Consider the following 12,637-nt stretch of genomic DNA (forward strand, 5'->3'; position numbering starts at 1 on the left):
AAGAAAGCTCCATCCTCACGATTCCAGGTTTGTTGTAAAGGCTACGACCAGGAGCAGTCAACGGAGAGCTGCACCAGGGCATGGGGGTCCCAGAGGTGGGCTGCTGTGTCCTCAGGCTGCCTCTCCCTCCTGCATGTCCACAGTCCAGCAGTCTGGGAGGCTCCCCTGAGCCTCGGTGTCCACTGGGGTTTCATTACTCAGGACAGTTCCGGGGACCACTGGCTCTGTGATTGGACTCTGTCTCTAGCCCCTCTCCCCGTCCTGGGAGCTCAGCTCAAAGCTCCCATCTTCCCATTGCTGGGTGGGGCTTTCCTCACGGCCAGCATCCTTCGCAAATCACCCATTGGTATAACCTCAGGGGCCCCCCGAAAAACAAGCGCTGTATTTAGAGGCTGCCTCCCAGGAACCAGGGACGAGGAGCAGCTGATTCTTTACTATACACACCGTGGTCCACGCACAGCATCTCATTTATGGACCTAAGGACCCAGGGGCAGGACTGGGCCCCCAGGACCACCAAGCTCACAGACGCCTCCTCCCCCGCTCCCTGGGGAGACCCCCGTGAGGCCTGGGGCAGGGCTGAAGGAGGTAAGGCCACCTCTGCCCCCTCCTGAAAGCCCGCCCAGATGGTTCCTTTTCAGGAGCTGCTAGTCACTCCGGGTTCACTCCAGGGGGACAGGGGCTGGGTCTGGAGGGGGCATTAGGGGCATGTTAGGGGCATGCAAGGGGATAGAGCGGACCCTCACCCAGGGCCCCTACACCTTCTGCAGCACCCAGCAGGTGTTTCCCACCATGAGGACCTGTCCTCTCTTCCCGGTTCACCACACACAGAAGTGTGCACAAGAACCTCAGTCTGTGGGGCTCAGCTTCCTTTGGGGGATGCGGAGATCACCCCCTTGGGGACTCCATCCTGGCCTCCTGGGCACTGGGCTGTGAGCCCCGGGCAGGTGCTTCCTCCCTAAACACTTCCCCTGGGTTAAGGCAGGAGCCACAAAAGCCAGCACGCGGCCGTTCCCCCCAACCGGCATCGCAAACCCAGGGAAGTTTGGGATGGCCACCGGGAGCCAGGGGTGCCAAGGCCCCACCCCTGGGAGGTGGCGAGGAGGGCGGAGGAGGGGACTGGCCCTGTTCCACGAGGACCCTGGTGGCAGAACTCTGCTCCGCCGCACCATGTCCTGGGCCCTTGTCCTCCTGGGGCTCCTGCTCCACTGCACAGGTGAGAAGCCCCGGAGCTGGCGGCTCCCTTGCCCTTCCCGCACCCTGCTCTGCCCCGGTGCCCACACGCCTCTGTGTCCCCAGGATGCAGCCCGCAGCCCGTGCTGAGTCAGCCGCCTTCCGTGGCCTCGTTCCTGGGAGCCACCGTCCGCCTGGCCTGCACCCTGAGCAGCGACCACAACGTCAACCTTCACAGCATCTACTGGTACCAGCAGAGGCCCGGCCACCGCCCGAGATTCCTGCTGAGATATTTCTCCCCCTCCGACAAGAGGCAGGGCCACAAGGTCCCCCCTCGCTTCTCCGGCTCCAAAGACCTGGCCAAGAACACCGGGTATTTGAGCATCGCTGAGCTGCAAGCCGAGGACGAGGCTGTCTATTTCTGTGCTGTGGGGACCCCGGTCATGGGGCGGAGGCGGAAGATACAGAGAGAGAGGGCAGAAAGGGAGCTGGCCACCCTGGGCTCCCCGGGCCCCCGGGCCACACTCCCCTTGCATTAAAGGCCGGAGGCCGCATCCCTCTGGGGTGGGGTGGGGGTGTGGACGAGGAGGCTGGGCGGTGGGCTGCCCAGGGCCAGAAGACACTCCTGTGAACCCCCTTGGAGGCTGGATTTGGGGATTAAAACTGCTTGCATCTTGGGAAGTTGTTCTGCCGAGTGGTCTGAATTGGTTCGGAGGAGGCCCAGGATGCTTTGTGAACAGTCAGAATGAGTGGAACGCACCTGAGAACCAGCCAGGGTGAAGGTCCCAGGAGACTGGCTGGCCATGGTCTGCTTGGCCGGAGCCCCTGGGCTGTGGGTCTTCCGGGACAGGGGGCTGACATGGCCCCTTGGAGGTGCCCCTGCCAAGGACAGAACCTGCTGTTGTACCTGATTGTGGGCATGGAGTAAGCAGTTTAGAAAACACCTTTGCTGGCCCTCTGGGGAGGAGAGCGATGCCCAGGGATGGGTGTGGACTCGGTCCCCCCGCTGGGCCAGACGGTTCTGTGCCATGGGGGGCTGGCCTGTGCACTCCAGGGGGTCCAGCGGCATCCCTGGCCTCCACCGCCCCAAAACGGCCTCCCGCCCGTAGTTATGACAACCACAGGCGTCCCCAGACATCGCCAAAGGTCCCCAAGGTGGCAAAATCGCCCCAACTGAGACACCCTGAGCCAGGTGAGAGGAAGTGTTCTTTGTAAAAGGCACAGATAGTAACTAGTTTTGGTTTTCTGGGCCATACGATCTTTGTGGCAACTTCTTAATTCTGTCCTGAGAGCTCAGAAGCAGCCACAGACCCTCTGAACGCACAGGTGTGACTGCTTCCTGTTAAACTTTTACAGAAGCAAGACAGGGCCGGGCTGGTGGTGGCGCTTGGGCCGTGCTCTGCTGACCCTGCTCTGGAGAAACACCCGTTCCTGCCTCCAGGTTGCAGCCAGACCACACTCGGTGGGGTGAGCAAGGCCGGTTCCTGTGGACTCCGGGGTACGAACCCCTCAGGACCCCAGAAGACCGCACGGGCAGGGATGTGGCCTCACCAGTGGGTTTGTTGGGTGAAGGGAAACGGTGGGGTCCTGCTACTCTGGCCCATATCTGCACCCTGAGCCCCGAGGTGCGGGGTCCGCGTGTGCCCTGCAGAGAGGGACCCTGTACATCCACGTCCACACCACATGTGGACATGTCTCCCATTCAGAGAGGTGCCAGGTGAACCATCTCCCCTGACTCCAAACTGGACTGAGAATGTCCATTTCTCAAGACTGAAAAGACCCTCAGGGGCAGCCCTTCCCTGTGTGTGTGTGTGTGTGTGTGTGTCCTGAGTTTCCTGTAAAACCATTTATCTCAGCTCAGGCCTCTTTCCAGCCTCCTCTGGGCTTCCACTGTCTGAAATGCACTGAGTTCTTCCCACGTCAGACCTTTGCCCCTGAGTGCTTTGCTTCCTGCATCAGACCTTTGAACTGTGGTGTTGGAGAAAACTCTTGAGAGTCCCTTGGACTGCAAGGAGATCCAACCAGTCCATCCTAAAGGAAATCATCCCTGAATATTCATGGGAAGGACTGATGCTGAAGCTGAAGCTCCAATACTTTGGCCGGGAAAGATTGAAGGCGGGAGGAGAAGGGGATGACAGAGGATGAGATGGCTGGATGGCCTCACTGACTGGATGGACATGAGTTTGAACAAGCTTTGGGAGTTGGTGATGGACAGGGAAGCCTGGTGTGCTGCAGTCCATGGGGTCACAAGAGTTGGACATGACTGAGCGACTGAACTGACTGGGCTTCCGCTCTCTGAAATGCACTGAGTTCTTCCTGCATCCGACCTTTGCCTCTGGTCACGGACCTCCAGGCCCCGGTTTCCAGAGGCCAGTGAGGTGGTCTGCGAAGAGCTCTGTCTCTTGCTTGTAACCAGCCCTTCTCTTGCTTCCATCCTCTGTGATTCTGATATTCAGAGTCACAGTAAGAAACCCAGAGAGCAGGGAGTCCTGTCGGCTCCTCCATCATCCTGCTCCCAAGTCCGACCCAGAAATGCAGAACCCAGCCAGCTGGGACACGCCACCAGTGGCACTGAAGGCCAGGGCCCAGACATCCTGGCCTGAGTTGGACATCGAGGCGCGGGGGAGGGGATCTGAGAGGACCCAGGGGTCTGGTGGGAAGGAGCCTACCTATCAGACGCAGTGAAGCACAAGGGCTCTTCGTGCACACCGAGGCCCGTGTGAAGTGCAAGGGCTCTGCGTGCACACCGAGGCCGTGCGGTTGTGACGGGGGTTTGGCACCTCGAGCTGGGGCAGGTGACCCCACTCAAAGAGGCCGGGTGGGGTTAACATTCAGAGGCCCTCCGGCGCAGGGAGGGGCCTGGCTGGCGTCTCATTCTACACCGCCTTTTTGTGACGTGCACGCAGTTCACGACAGGATGTGAAATGAGGACATTTTCATTCCAGCAAAACTAGGAGGGACACGTCCCCTCATCAATGATTGAGGTGCCCCAGGGACTTTCCTATAGTAAAGGCAGGATAAATGTCTGATCTTCCCCCTCTATTTACCAGTCATCGAAAATCCCAAGTCAGTGTACCAGCATCCCCCACCTTGTTAGCACCATCACGAGCTCATGGGTATAAGATACTGAGCTGTTTAAATCCACTGCGATTGTGGGAAGTTTTTCTGTCTTAGGGCAGCAGAAGGCCTTTCAAGTCGGTGCCTAACCAGAGACACGGTGGTGCGTCGTAAACAGCTCATTCAGTTTTGTCTTTAAAACATTTGGGCCAAGTCACCTTCACTTCAGCTGGTTCTCTAAAAGATGATGATTTTTTTAAATAAAGAGTTGGTGTGTGGGTCTTCACTATTGTTGGTTTTCCTTTATTTTTAGTTTTGCCATTCACCTCTTTTATTATTAATTTAATTTTTAATTTATTTTGGAGTGTAACTGACTCGCAGTGTTGGGTCAGCTTCGGGTGTACAGCCGAAAGCTTCAGTCACACATGTGTCCATTCTCCGAGTTCCTGTCCCAGTTAGGTTCTTACAGAATAGTGAGCGGAGTTCTCTGTGCTTCGTATACAGTAGGTCCCCATTAATCATCTATATACAACCATGTGCATGTGTCAACACCAAACTCTCAACTTCTCCCCCCGTCACATTTCCCCTGTGGTAGCCATGGGTCTGCTCTCAGGCCTGTGAGTCTGTTTTTGTTGTGTATACAAACCCGTCGGCACACTTTTTCTCCATTCCACGTAGAAGTGATGGAGTATGGTATTTGTCTGTCTGAGTTACTTCAGCGTGACGGTCCGTCTGCGTTGCTGTGAATGGCATTAGTTTATTCTTTTTCATGGCGGAGCAATATTCCGTTATATACACATATATATGTGTGTGTACATATATAGTGGCTTGGATGGTAAAGAATCTTCCTACAATGCAAGAGACCTGGGTTCAATCCCTAGCTTGATAAGATGCCCTGGAGAAGGAAATGGCAACCCGCTCCAGTGTTTGTGCCTGGAGAATCCCACGGACACAGGAGCCTGTTAGGCTACAGGCCCCGGGGCCGCAGAGTCGGACACAACTTCGGGCAGCGGAAGAAAAATTAAGGAGAAATTCAGGAAAACACAACCAACCTTACACCACTCACTCAAAAGTGAAAAAGAAAGCCATTAAAAAACAAAGTTAAAGCTCTGTTTGCCACCCTCAAGGCACGGTGGTGCCCGGGCTGGAAGTCATGACAGGTTCTCCTCTGCTGGACTCTGCGTGGACCGCAGAGAGGCAAGTGGGGCTGGGAGGGTGGTGGTCCTTACGGGCCGACCTTGACCCCTCCACTCCCAGTGACTGCCGTCCAACTGGGGGCGGTCTGGAATAGTCCCTCAGATCAGACACCTCCTGTCCTTCCCGGCGTCTCGTCAGCACGTCCTCGACCCAGAGGCCCAGAGACGCAGCAGCTTGAGTTCAGCATCATGTCCACGGGCCTCAGAGCTGTCCTGGGGAAGCACCAGCAGGGCGCAGTGCGGGCACCCACAGGCTGGCAGCGCCCAGCGTCACCTGGGGGCTTGTGAAAAATGCCACGTGTCCAGGCCGCCGTAGACCTGCTGAGTCTGAACCCGCATCTTCACAGGTTCCCGGCAGCTCCACGCGCGAGGAGGAGCTCCACGCGTGAGGAGGAGCACATCCGGCACCCCTGTCGTCCGCCTCAGCCTCCCTTGTTAGGACACTTCCACTTAAGCTGCACGTGTGGTCCAGCAGCTGATGCTCTGAAGATGCTTCTCAGTCACTCACCCCTCCAGGGTCCCTGGGGTCCAGCCAGATGCGGACTTCTGACCATGGCCACGGCGGGATACGTGGTGTGTGCAGCAGCAGCCAGGCACAGGCCACGGGGCGGGGCGGGTGTAGCTGGGGGTCCCTGAACTGATGGACAGTCCCTTCTTGTCCCCAAGACCTAGGGCTGTCCCCGGGGGAACCACCACTTCCCTGGGCAGTGGGGGAGTGTCACACCTGCCTGGGGGCTGGGAGGGACCAGCTTCCGCCTGGGACCCCGGGGGAGACCCAGCCCCCAAAGTGCGAGGAGCTTAGGTTCCAGCTGGAGTGAGCCAGGCACCACAGTGGGGAGAAGCTGGACTGGGTCGGGGCCCCCAGGGGCTCCCCCACACTCTGCATGGTGGCTGTCAGTGTGACCCCACCCCATTACTGTTCAGGGCCTGGCCCATCTACCCAAGAACTGTGAGGTCTCACGATTCAGTATCAGGCCCTCGCAGATGCCTGGTCAGTGCGTGTGGAACACGGGGATCCAAGCGAAGTCACGTGGTCCGTGGACCTGACCTCCCCTTCATGAACTCCCGGTTACCTGGGGGAGTCAGTCTATCTGCCACAGCATCCCGTGACTGCACTGGGCAGGTGCCGACAGAATGTCTGGGGAGGCCTGACCACGAGGGCATGTGGCTTTCACGAAATTCACTTTGGGGGCCCCTGGGGAGAGTGTCAGGGCGATGGGCAAACCATCGGGACCTGAAGCAGAGAGTAGTTTCAAACATGAACTTGATGCGCAAGCGTGGATGGGACAACGAGCTTCGTCTCCTACAAACACTGGATCAGAACCACATTCTCCATAGGTTCTCCTGTCAAAACCTCCTGTAAGAAATCCATTTCCCGTCACCATCCAGAGCGTACTGATGCATTAGGCTGACCGAGGCAGGACCCCACGACCCCGCCGCCCGCCCTGAGTGCAGGCGCTCCCTGGCCCCGCCTGCCCCGCACGGCCTTGCTGTTGCAGGGTGCTGGCTGCTCCCAACTGCGTTGGTTCTACAACCTCCATGATGCAAACTTTGAAAAGTGGCAGTTGATGGCATCAGGGCTGCATTCATCTCTTGATGGCTGATGGTTCTCCCCAAGGCACACCCGATGGGCCAGCTGCAGGAATGACAGTAATGCGTGTAATAACAGCAGCCATCTATTCGCTCTGCGGGTGGAGCGCTGCTCAGCTCACACAGCGCTCTGATGGATGGATTCCGTGTGAGTCCACTCATACAAGGTCCTGTGCGCGTGTGTCTGCGTGTGTCTCTGCGTGTGTGTGTGTGTCTGCGTGTGTGTCTGTGTGTGTGTTTGTGTGTGTCTGTGTGTGTGTGTCTGTGTGTGTCTGTCTGTGTGTGTCTGCGTGTATGTCTGTGTGTGTCTGTGTGTATGTGTGTGTCTGTGTGTGTGTGTGTGTGTGTCTGTGTGTGTGTGTGTGTGTGTTGTGTCTGTGTGTGTGTCTGTGTGTGTCTGTGTGTGTATGTGTGTCTGTCTCTGTGTGTGTGTGTTTGTGTGTGTCTGTGTGTGTATGTGTCTGTGTGTGTCTGCGTGTATGTCTGCATGTATGTCTGTGTGTGTATGTGTGTGTGTGTCTGTGTGTGTGTCTGTGTGTGTGTGTTTGTGTGTGTCTGTGTGTGTGTGTCTGTGTGTGTCTGTGCGCGTGCGCATGTGCGCCCCGTCGTGTCCAACTCTTTGGCACACCCTGGACTGTAGCCCGCCAGGCTCCTCTGTCCATGGAATTTCCCAGGCAGGAATACCTGGTCCCTAGAGGAGTCAAAATCATAGACCCTGAAAGCCCAAGAAGGTTGGTTCACAGCGCCTGGGGAGGGGATGCGGAGCTCGTGTTTAAGGGAGACAGAGCGTCTGTGTGGGAAGAGGAGGGCGTTCTGGGGGAGGCTGGAGGTGACGGCTGCTCTTATTATGTTTACTATGAGGGTGTGTGTGAGAGACACACGGATGTGTGTGTGTGTGTGTGTGTGTGTGCGAGACCCATGGATGTGTGTGTATATGTGTCTGTGTTTCTGTGTTTCTGTGTGCGTTTGTGTTTCTGTGTGTGTGTGAGACCCGTGTGTGTATGTGTGACCCATGGGGGAGAGGAGGTGCCCAGTTTTGTGATGAAACCACGGTTCCCTGCCCTGCAGCCGGCCTGTAACCTGGGCCCTCTCCCCACCCCCACCTCAGCCGCGGCCTCGCCGCCCTCCCGACCCCCTCAGGAGACGCCCAGGGCGCCCTTGGGAACGAGGGCGGGAGCAGCTGTGTCCCCTAGGTCCCTGGGGCGGGGCTGGCAGAGACTGCAGCGTGAGGCGGTTGAGCCCTGGATTCCGACCAAGCAGGGCAGCTGGCAGAGGCCCCCCAGGAGAGGCCCCCCAGAGTACCGGCCCTGGGCCCTGGGGGAGGGGGCGGTGCTGGGGGCAGGGACAGAAGGCCAAGGCAGAGGACGGGCCCCACGGGACGGGGCGCACCCGGACAGCCCCTGCCAGCAAGGGGAAGCGGGGCACTTTCGACCCCTCCAAGGAGGAGCCCACACCAGCGCGTCTGCCCAAGGTGCCCTTGGCCCTGGGGGCACATGAGGCCCAGGCCAGGCCAGGGGGCCCATGAGGCCCCTAGGGGTCAGCGCGGTGTCCCCAGGCAGCCCTGGCCTCTCATCCTGCTGGGCCTGGCGGTGGGCGCCCACGGCCTGCTGCCCCCGACGGCGGCGCCTCAGAGCACAGCCCCCCGCATGGAAGCCCCATCAGGAAAGAGCCCGTGGAGCCTGCGGGACAGGTAAGGGCCAGGGGAGTCGTGGGGGTGCACAGGGGTCCCTGCTGCCGACGCTGAGGGTGAGGACAGAGCCGCCATGAGGGCAGACAGCAGAGCGGGGAGGCTCGGCCGGAGGGTGGGGCCTGGAGATGGAGGCTTCGTCAGAAGCATCGGCATTTTGTCTGGTGTGGACTTGTTTGCACTAATTGTTTTTCTTGGATTAAAACGTCATTTTTCTGGATTGCTGAGTTTTTTGGCCTCGCTTACCTTTTGCACCCAAGAGTAGTCTCTCCCCTGCCTGGCGCTGGTCCTCCGAGCGGAACAGCATGGGGAGGCGGGGGCAGGGGGTCTCGGCGGTGACTGCCCTCGTCCTGGGGTCCCCGGGGCTCCCCTAGGCTGCTGAACCACCTTCTTGCCCCTGTGCGCGCCCCTCTCCCCAGGGCTGGCTGGGCTGACAAGTCCACTCCTCCGGGCCTCACTTTCCCCCCTGCAATGTGAGGGGTGTGAGCTGGATGAGAGCCTCACAGCCTGACGCCTGCCCCGGAGAGGCAGGGGTGGCCGCAGCGAAAGGCTGGGGAGAAGGGGTGGCCTGCAGGTGGCTGGTCTCCCCTGAGGGTGTCCATTCAGCCATTGGACCACTCAGGGTCACCGAGAGGGACGGTCTGAACCGAGGGGTCATGTCCAGGGGTGGAGCAGCCCTGTGGCCAGGTTAGGGGCCGTAGGTGGGAGGGCCACTGCCTGAGCTGGTCTCACAGGTCCAGGGCAGGGACCTGGAATGGGGGTGCTCCAGGCCAAGGGAGCGGGGCCCTGAGGCAGACAGCGAGGGGCGCAGGCCTGCAGGGAGCTTCCAGAGCCGGCGGAGCGGGCTGCACACCACCCTCTCCGTCACCCTGGGACCCGGGGGAGGGGCTGAGGGGTTCAAGGGCGGGGCTCTCAGAGTCAGGCTGGCTTTTTGGGAAGACAGTTCCGGATCAAAAACTGGTGTGAGGCCAGATTAGAGGCTGGAGAAGAGGCAGTGGAAAGGCGACCGGAGGAGGGCCCGGTCCACGTGGACCTATGGAATGGGCAAGTGGATTGACAGTGACATCGCCAGAGGGCTGACGGAGAGCAACACACACCAACAGGGACTGTCAGCGGGAGGCTGAATTTCTGGAACAAACAACACCACGTACCAAGAGTCATAAAAACGTACATTCTACTTAATCAAGCAATCCCACCTCTACACGTGTATCTTGGGACTTTTCAGGGTGGTCCAGGGGGTTAAGACTCTGAACTTCCACCGCAGGGGGCCTGGGTGCCACCCCTGGTCGGGGAACTAAGATCCCACATGCCATGTGGTACGGCCAGAAAATAAAAATAAAGTTAAAAAATAAAAGAAATTTATCTTGACGATGCATCAGAACTTTGGCTGAATACTGTATGTTCTTGGGGAAGAAGTAGAGACAACCTAGACGTCCAATGAGAAGGGAGGGTGAGATGTGAAAGTCAAAGTTGCTCAGGCGTGTCTGACTCTTTGCGACCCCATGAACCGTAGCACGCCAGGCCTCCCTGTCCATCATCAACTCCCGGAGTCCACCCAAACCCATGTCCATCGAGTCGGTGATGCTATCTAACCATCTCATCCTCTGTTGTCCCCTTCTCCTCCTGTCCTCAATCTTTCCCAGCATCAGGGTGTTTTCAGATAAGTCAGTCCTTTGAATCAGGTGGCCAAAGTATTGGAGTTTCAGCTTCAACATCAGTCCTTCCAATGAACCCGTGCTAATAAAATCATAGAGTTGTGTAACCCCCACCCCAATCAAGATACAGAACATTTCTACCACCCTCCCCAAATTTTTCTGGGTTCTTGTGTAGTCAAGTCCTCTTTCTATTCCAACCATGAAAAACCACTGATTTCTTTCTTTGATTTGCCATGCGGAGCAGCATGTGGTATCTCTAGTTCCCCCACCAGGGACCCCTGCAGTGGAAGCTTGGAGTCTTAGCCACTGGACAGCCAGGAAAGCCCTGTCTCTTTCTGATCCTATAGTTCTGCCTTTTCCAGATATCGATGTCATCATGCTGTATGTAATCTCTTTTTCTATCATTTTATTTGGGGATATTTGTAGATTCACATGCAGCCTTAAGACATAATACAGGGGGTCCCAGGTGCTCTTCATCTGGTTTCCCCCAATGGTGATGTCTCGTAATATAAAAAATCATGGCCAGGGTACGACCGGGATGCAGTAAAGCACAGAATATTCCCAGAGGCCTTCCTGGCCACGCCCACTTCCTTCCCTCCCAAGCCGGGACAGACGAGCTGGCAACTACTAACTCGGTCTTCTTTTCTAGTTTTGTCCCCTCCAGATGGTTCTATAAATGGAATTGTACCGTTAGCAACCTTTTGGGGACCAATTTTCTTTTGAAATTTTTTTTTATTGGAGTATAGTCGAGTTGCTCGTTTCTGCTGTACAGCACGGAGAAGGCAATGGCAACCCACTCCAGTGTTCTTGCCTGGAGGATCCCAGGGACGGGGGAGCCTGATGGGCTGCTGTCTACGGGGTCGCACAGAGTCGGACACGACTGAAGCGACTCAGCAGCAGGAGCAGCAGCAGCAGCAAAGTGAATCAGTCACACGTAGACATATGCCTACACTTTTTTAGATTCTTTCCCCACATGAGCCATTCCGTGCCACGCTCAGTCACGTCCGACTCTTTGCGACCCCGTGGACTGCAGCCCTCCAGGCTCCTCTGTTCGTGGGATTTTCCAGGCAGAATACTGGGTTGCCATTTCCTTCTCCAGGGCATCTTCCCGACCCAGGAATCGAACCTGTGTTTTGTAAGCCATTGCAGACTATTGACTAGGGCTCGCTGTGCTATACAGCGGGTGCTTATTAGCAGTCTCTCTTACATGTTGTAGTGCGTATGTGCCAGTCCAATTTTCCAATTGATCTCTCCCCTCTCCCACCCCTGGTAACCATAACCATAGGAGAAGGAGGCGGCAGAGGGCGAGATGGTTAGGTAGCATCACCCAGGGGTGCCCTGGGTGCTGGAGGGCTGGCTACCCACACCCACTCCCACAGGACACAGCCCTGTGTCCATCACGCCCAGCAGGTTCCCGCTCCGGCCCGGCCCCCGGGGGCCAGGTCCTAGGTGCTGGCGTGGCGTCTGGTCTGAGGGTCCCTCAGCGTGGTTTACCTTTGGCGGCGGGACCAAGGTCACCATACCAGGTAAGCGGCTCTCACCGCTTCCCCAGCCTGTCCCACCCTCTGCTCTCTCGCGAAAGTCACTTTTCTCTGTCTCCCGAGGTCAGAGGCTCCGCCAGGGATACTGCCATGATGACCTTCCATGTCTCTACCACCCACAGGTCAGCCCAAGTCCCCACCTTCCGTCACCCTGTTCCCGCCCTCCACGGAGGAGCTCAGCACCAACACGGCCACCCTGGTGTGTCTCATCAGCGACTTCTACCCGGGCAACGTGACCGTGGCCTGGAAGGCAGACGGAAGCCCCGTCACCCGGGGTGTGGTGAGCAGCCAGGCCTCCCAACAGAGCAACAGCAAGTACGCGGCCAGCAGCTACCTGAGCCTGACGGGCAGCGAGTGGAAACCTAAAAGCAGCTACAGCTGCGAGGTCACGCACGAGGGGAGCACCGTGACGAAGACAGTGAAGCCCTCAGCGTGTTCTTAGGGCCCTGGGCCCCCCCCTCCCGGAGCGACCCCAGGAGCGTCTCCCCTCCCACCACAGTCCCCTACGTCCCTTCTTCCCGCTCCCAATCTGCTTGCAACAAAACGTCCTCATTGTCATTCATAAATCCTGCTCGCTGCTCGTTTTTTCCTTGTCTCGTATTTAATCAGCAACCTCTCCAGGATTCTGGAGATTCAGGAATCCCAGGCACCAAGGAGAGAATACCCCAAGAGGAGAGGCTCACAGTGTCGGGGTGGGGGGCAGGTGTCGCCCAGAGACGGGTTGGGACCCAATCCCCACCG

At 57.9% G+C, this 12,637-nt stretch overlaps 1 protein-coding gene across 1 annotated transcript; it reads left to right on the forward strand.

The window, feature by feature from the left end:
* Window positions 1–1,167: 1,167 nt before the first annotated feature.
* Window positions 1,168–12,411, forward strand: LOC102284093 (immunoglobulin lambda-1 light chain-like). Its single transcript, XM_070385555.1, has 5 exons — window positions 1,168–1,213; window positions 1,297–1,598; window positions 1,719–1,734; window positions 11,840–11,881; window positions 12,019–12,411. Exons 1-5 carry the CDS (start codon window positions 1,168–1,170, stop codon window positions 12,336–12,338), a joined length of 726 nt encoding a protein of 241 aa, XP_070241656.1. The 3' UTR covers window positions 12,339–12,411.
* The last annotated feature ends 226 nt before the right edge of the window (window positions 12,412–12,637 follow it).

This window comes from Bos mutus, chromosome 17, assembly GCF_027580195.1.
Source record: "Bos mutus isolate GX-2022 chromosome 17, NWIPB_WYAK_1.1, whole genome shotgun sequence".
NCBI classification, from domain to species: Eukaryota; Metazoa; Chordata; class Mammalia; order Artiodactyla; family Bovidae; genus Bos; species Bos mutus.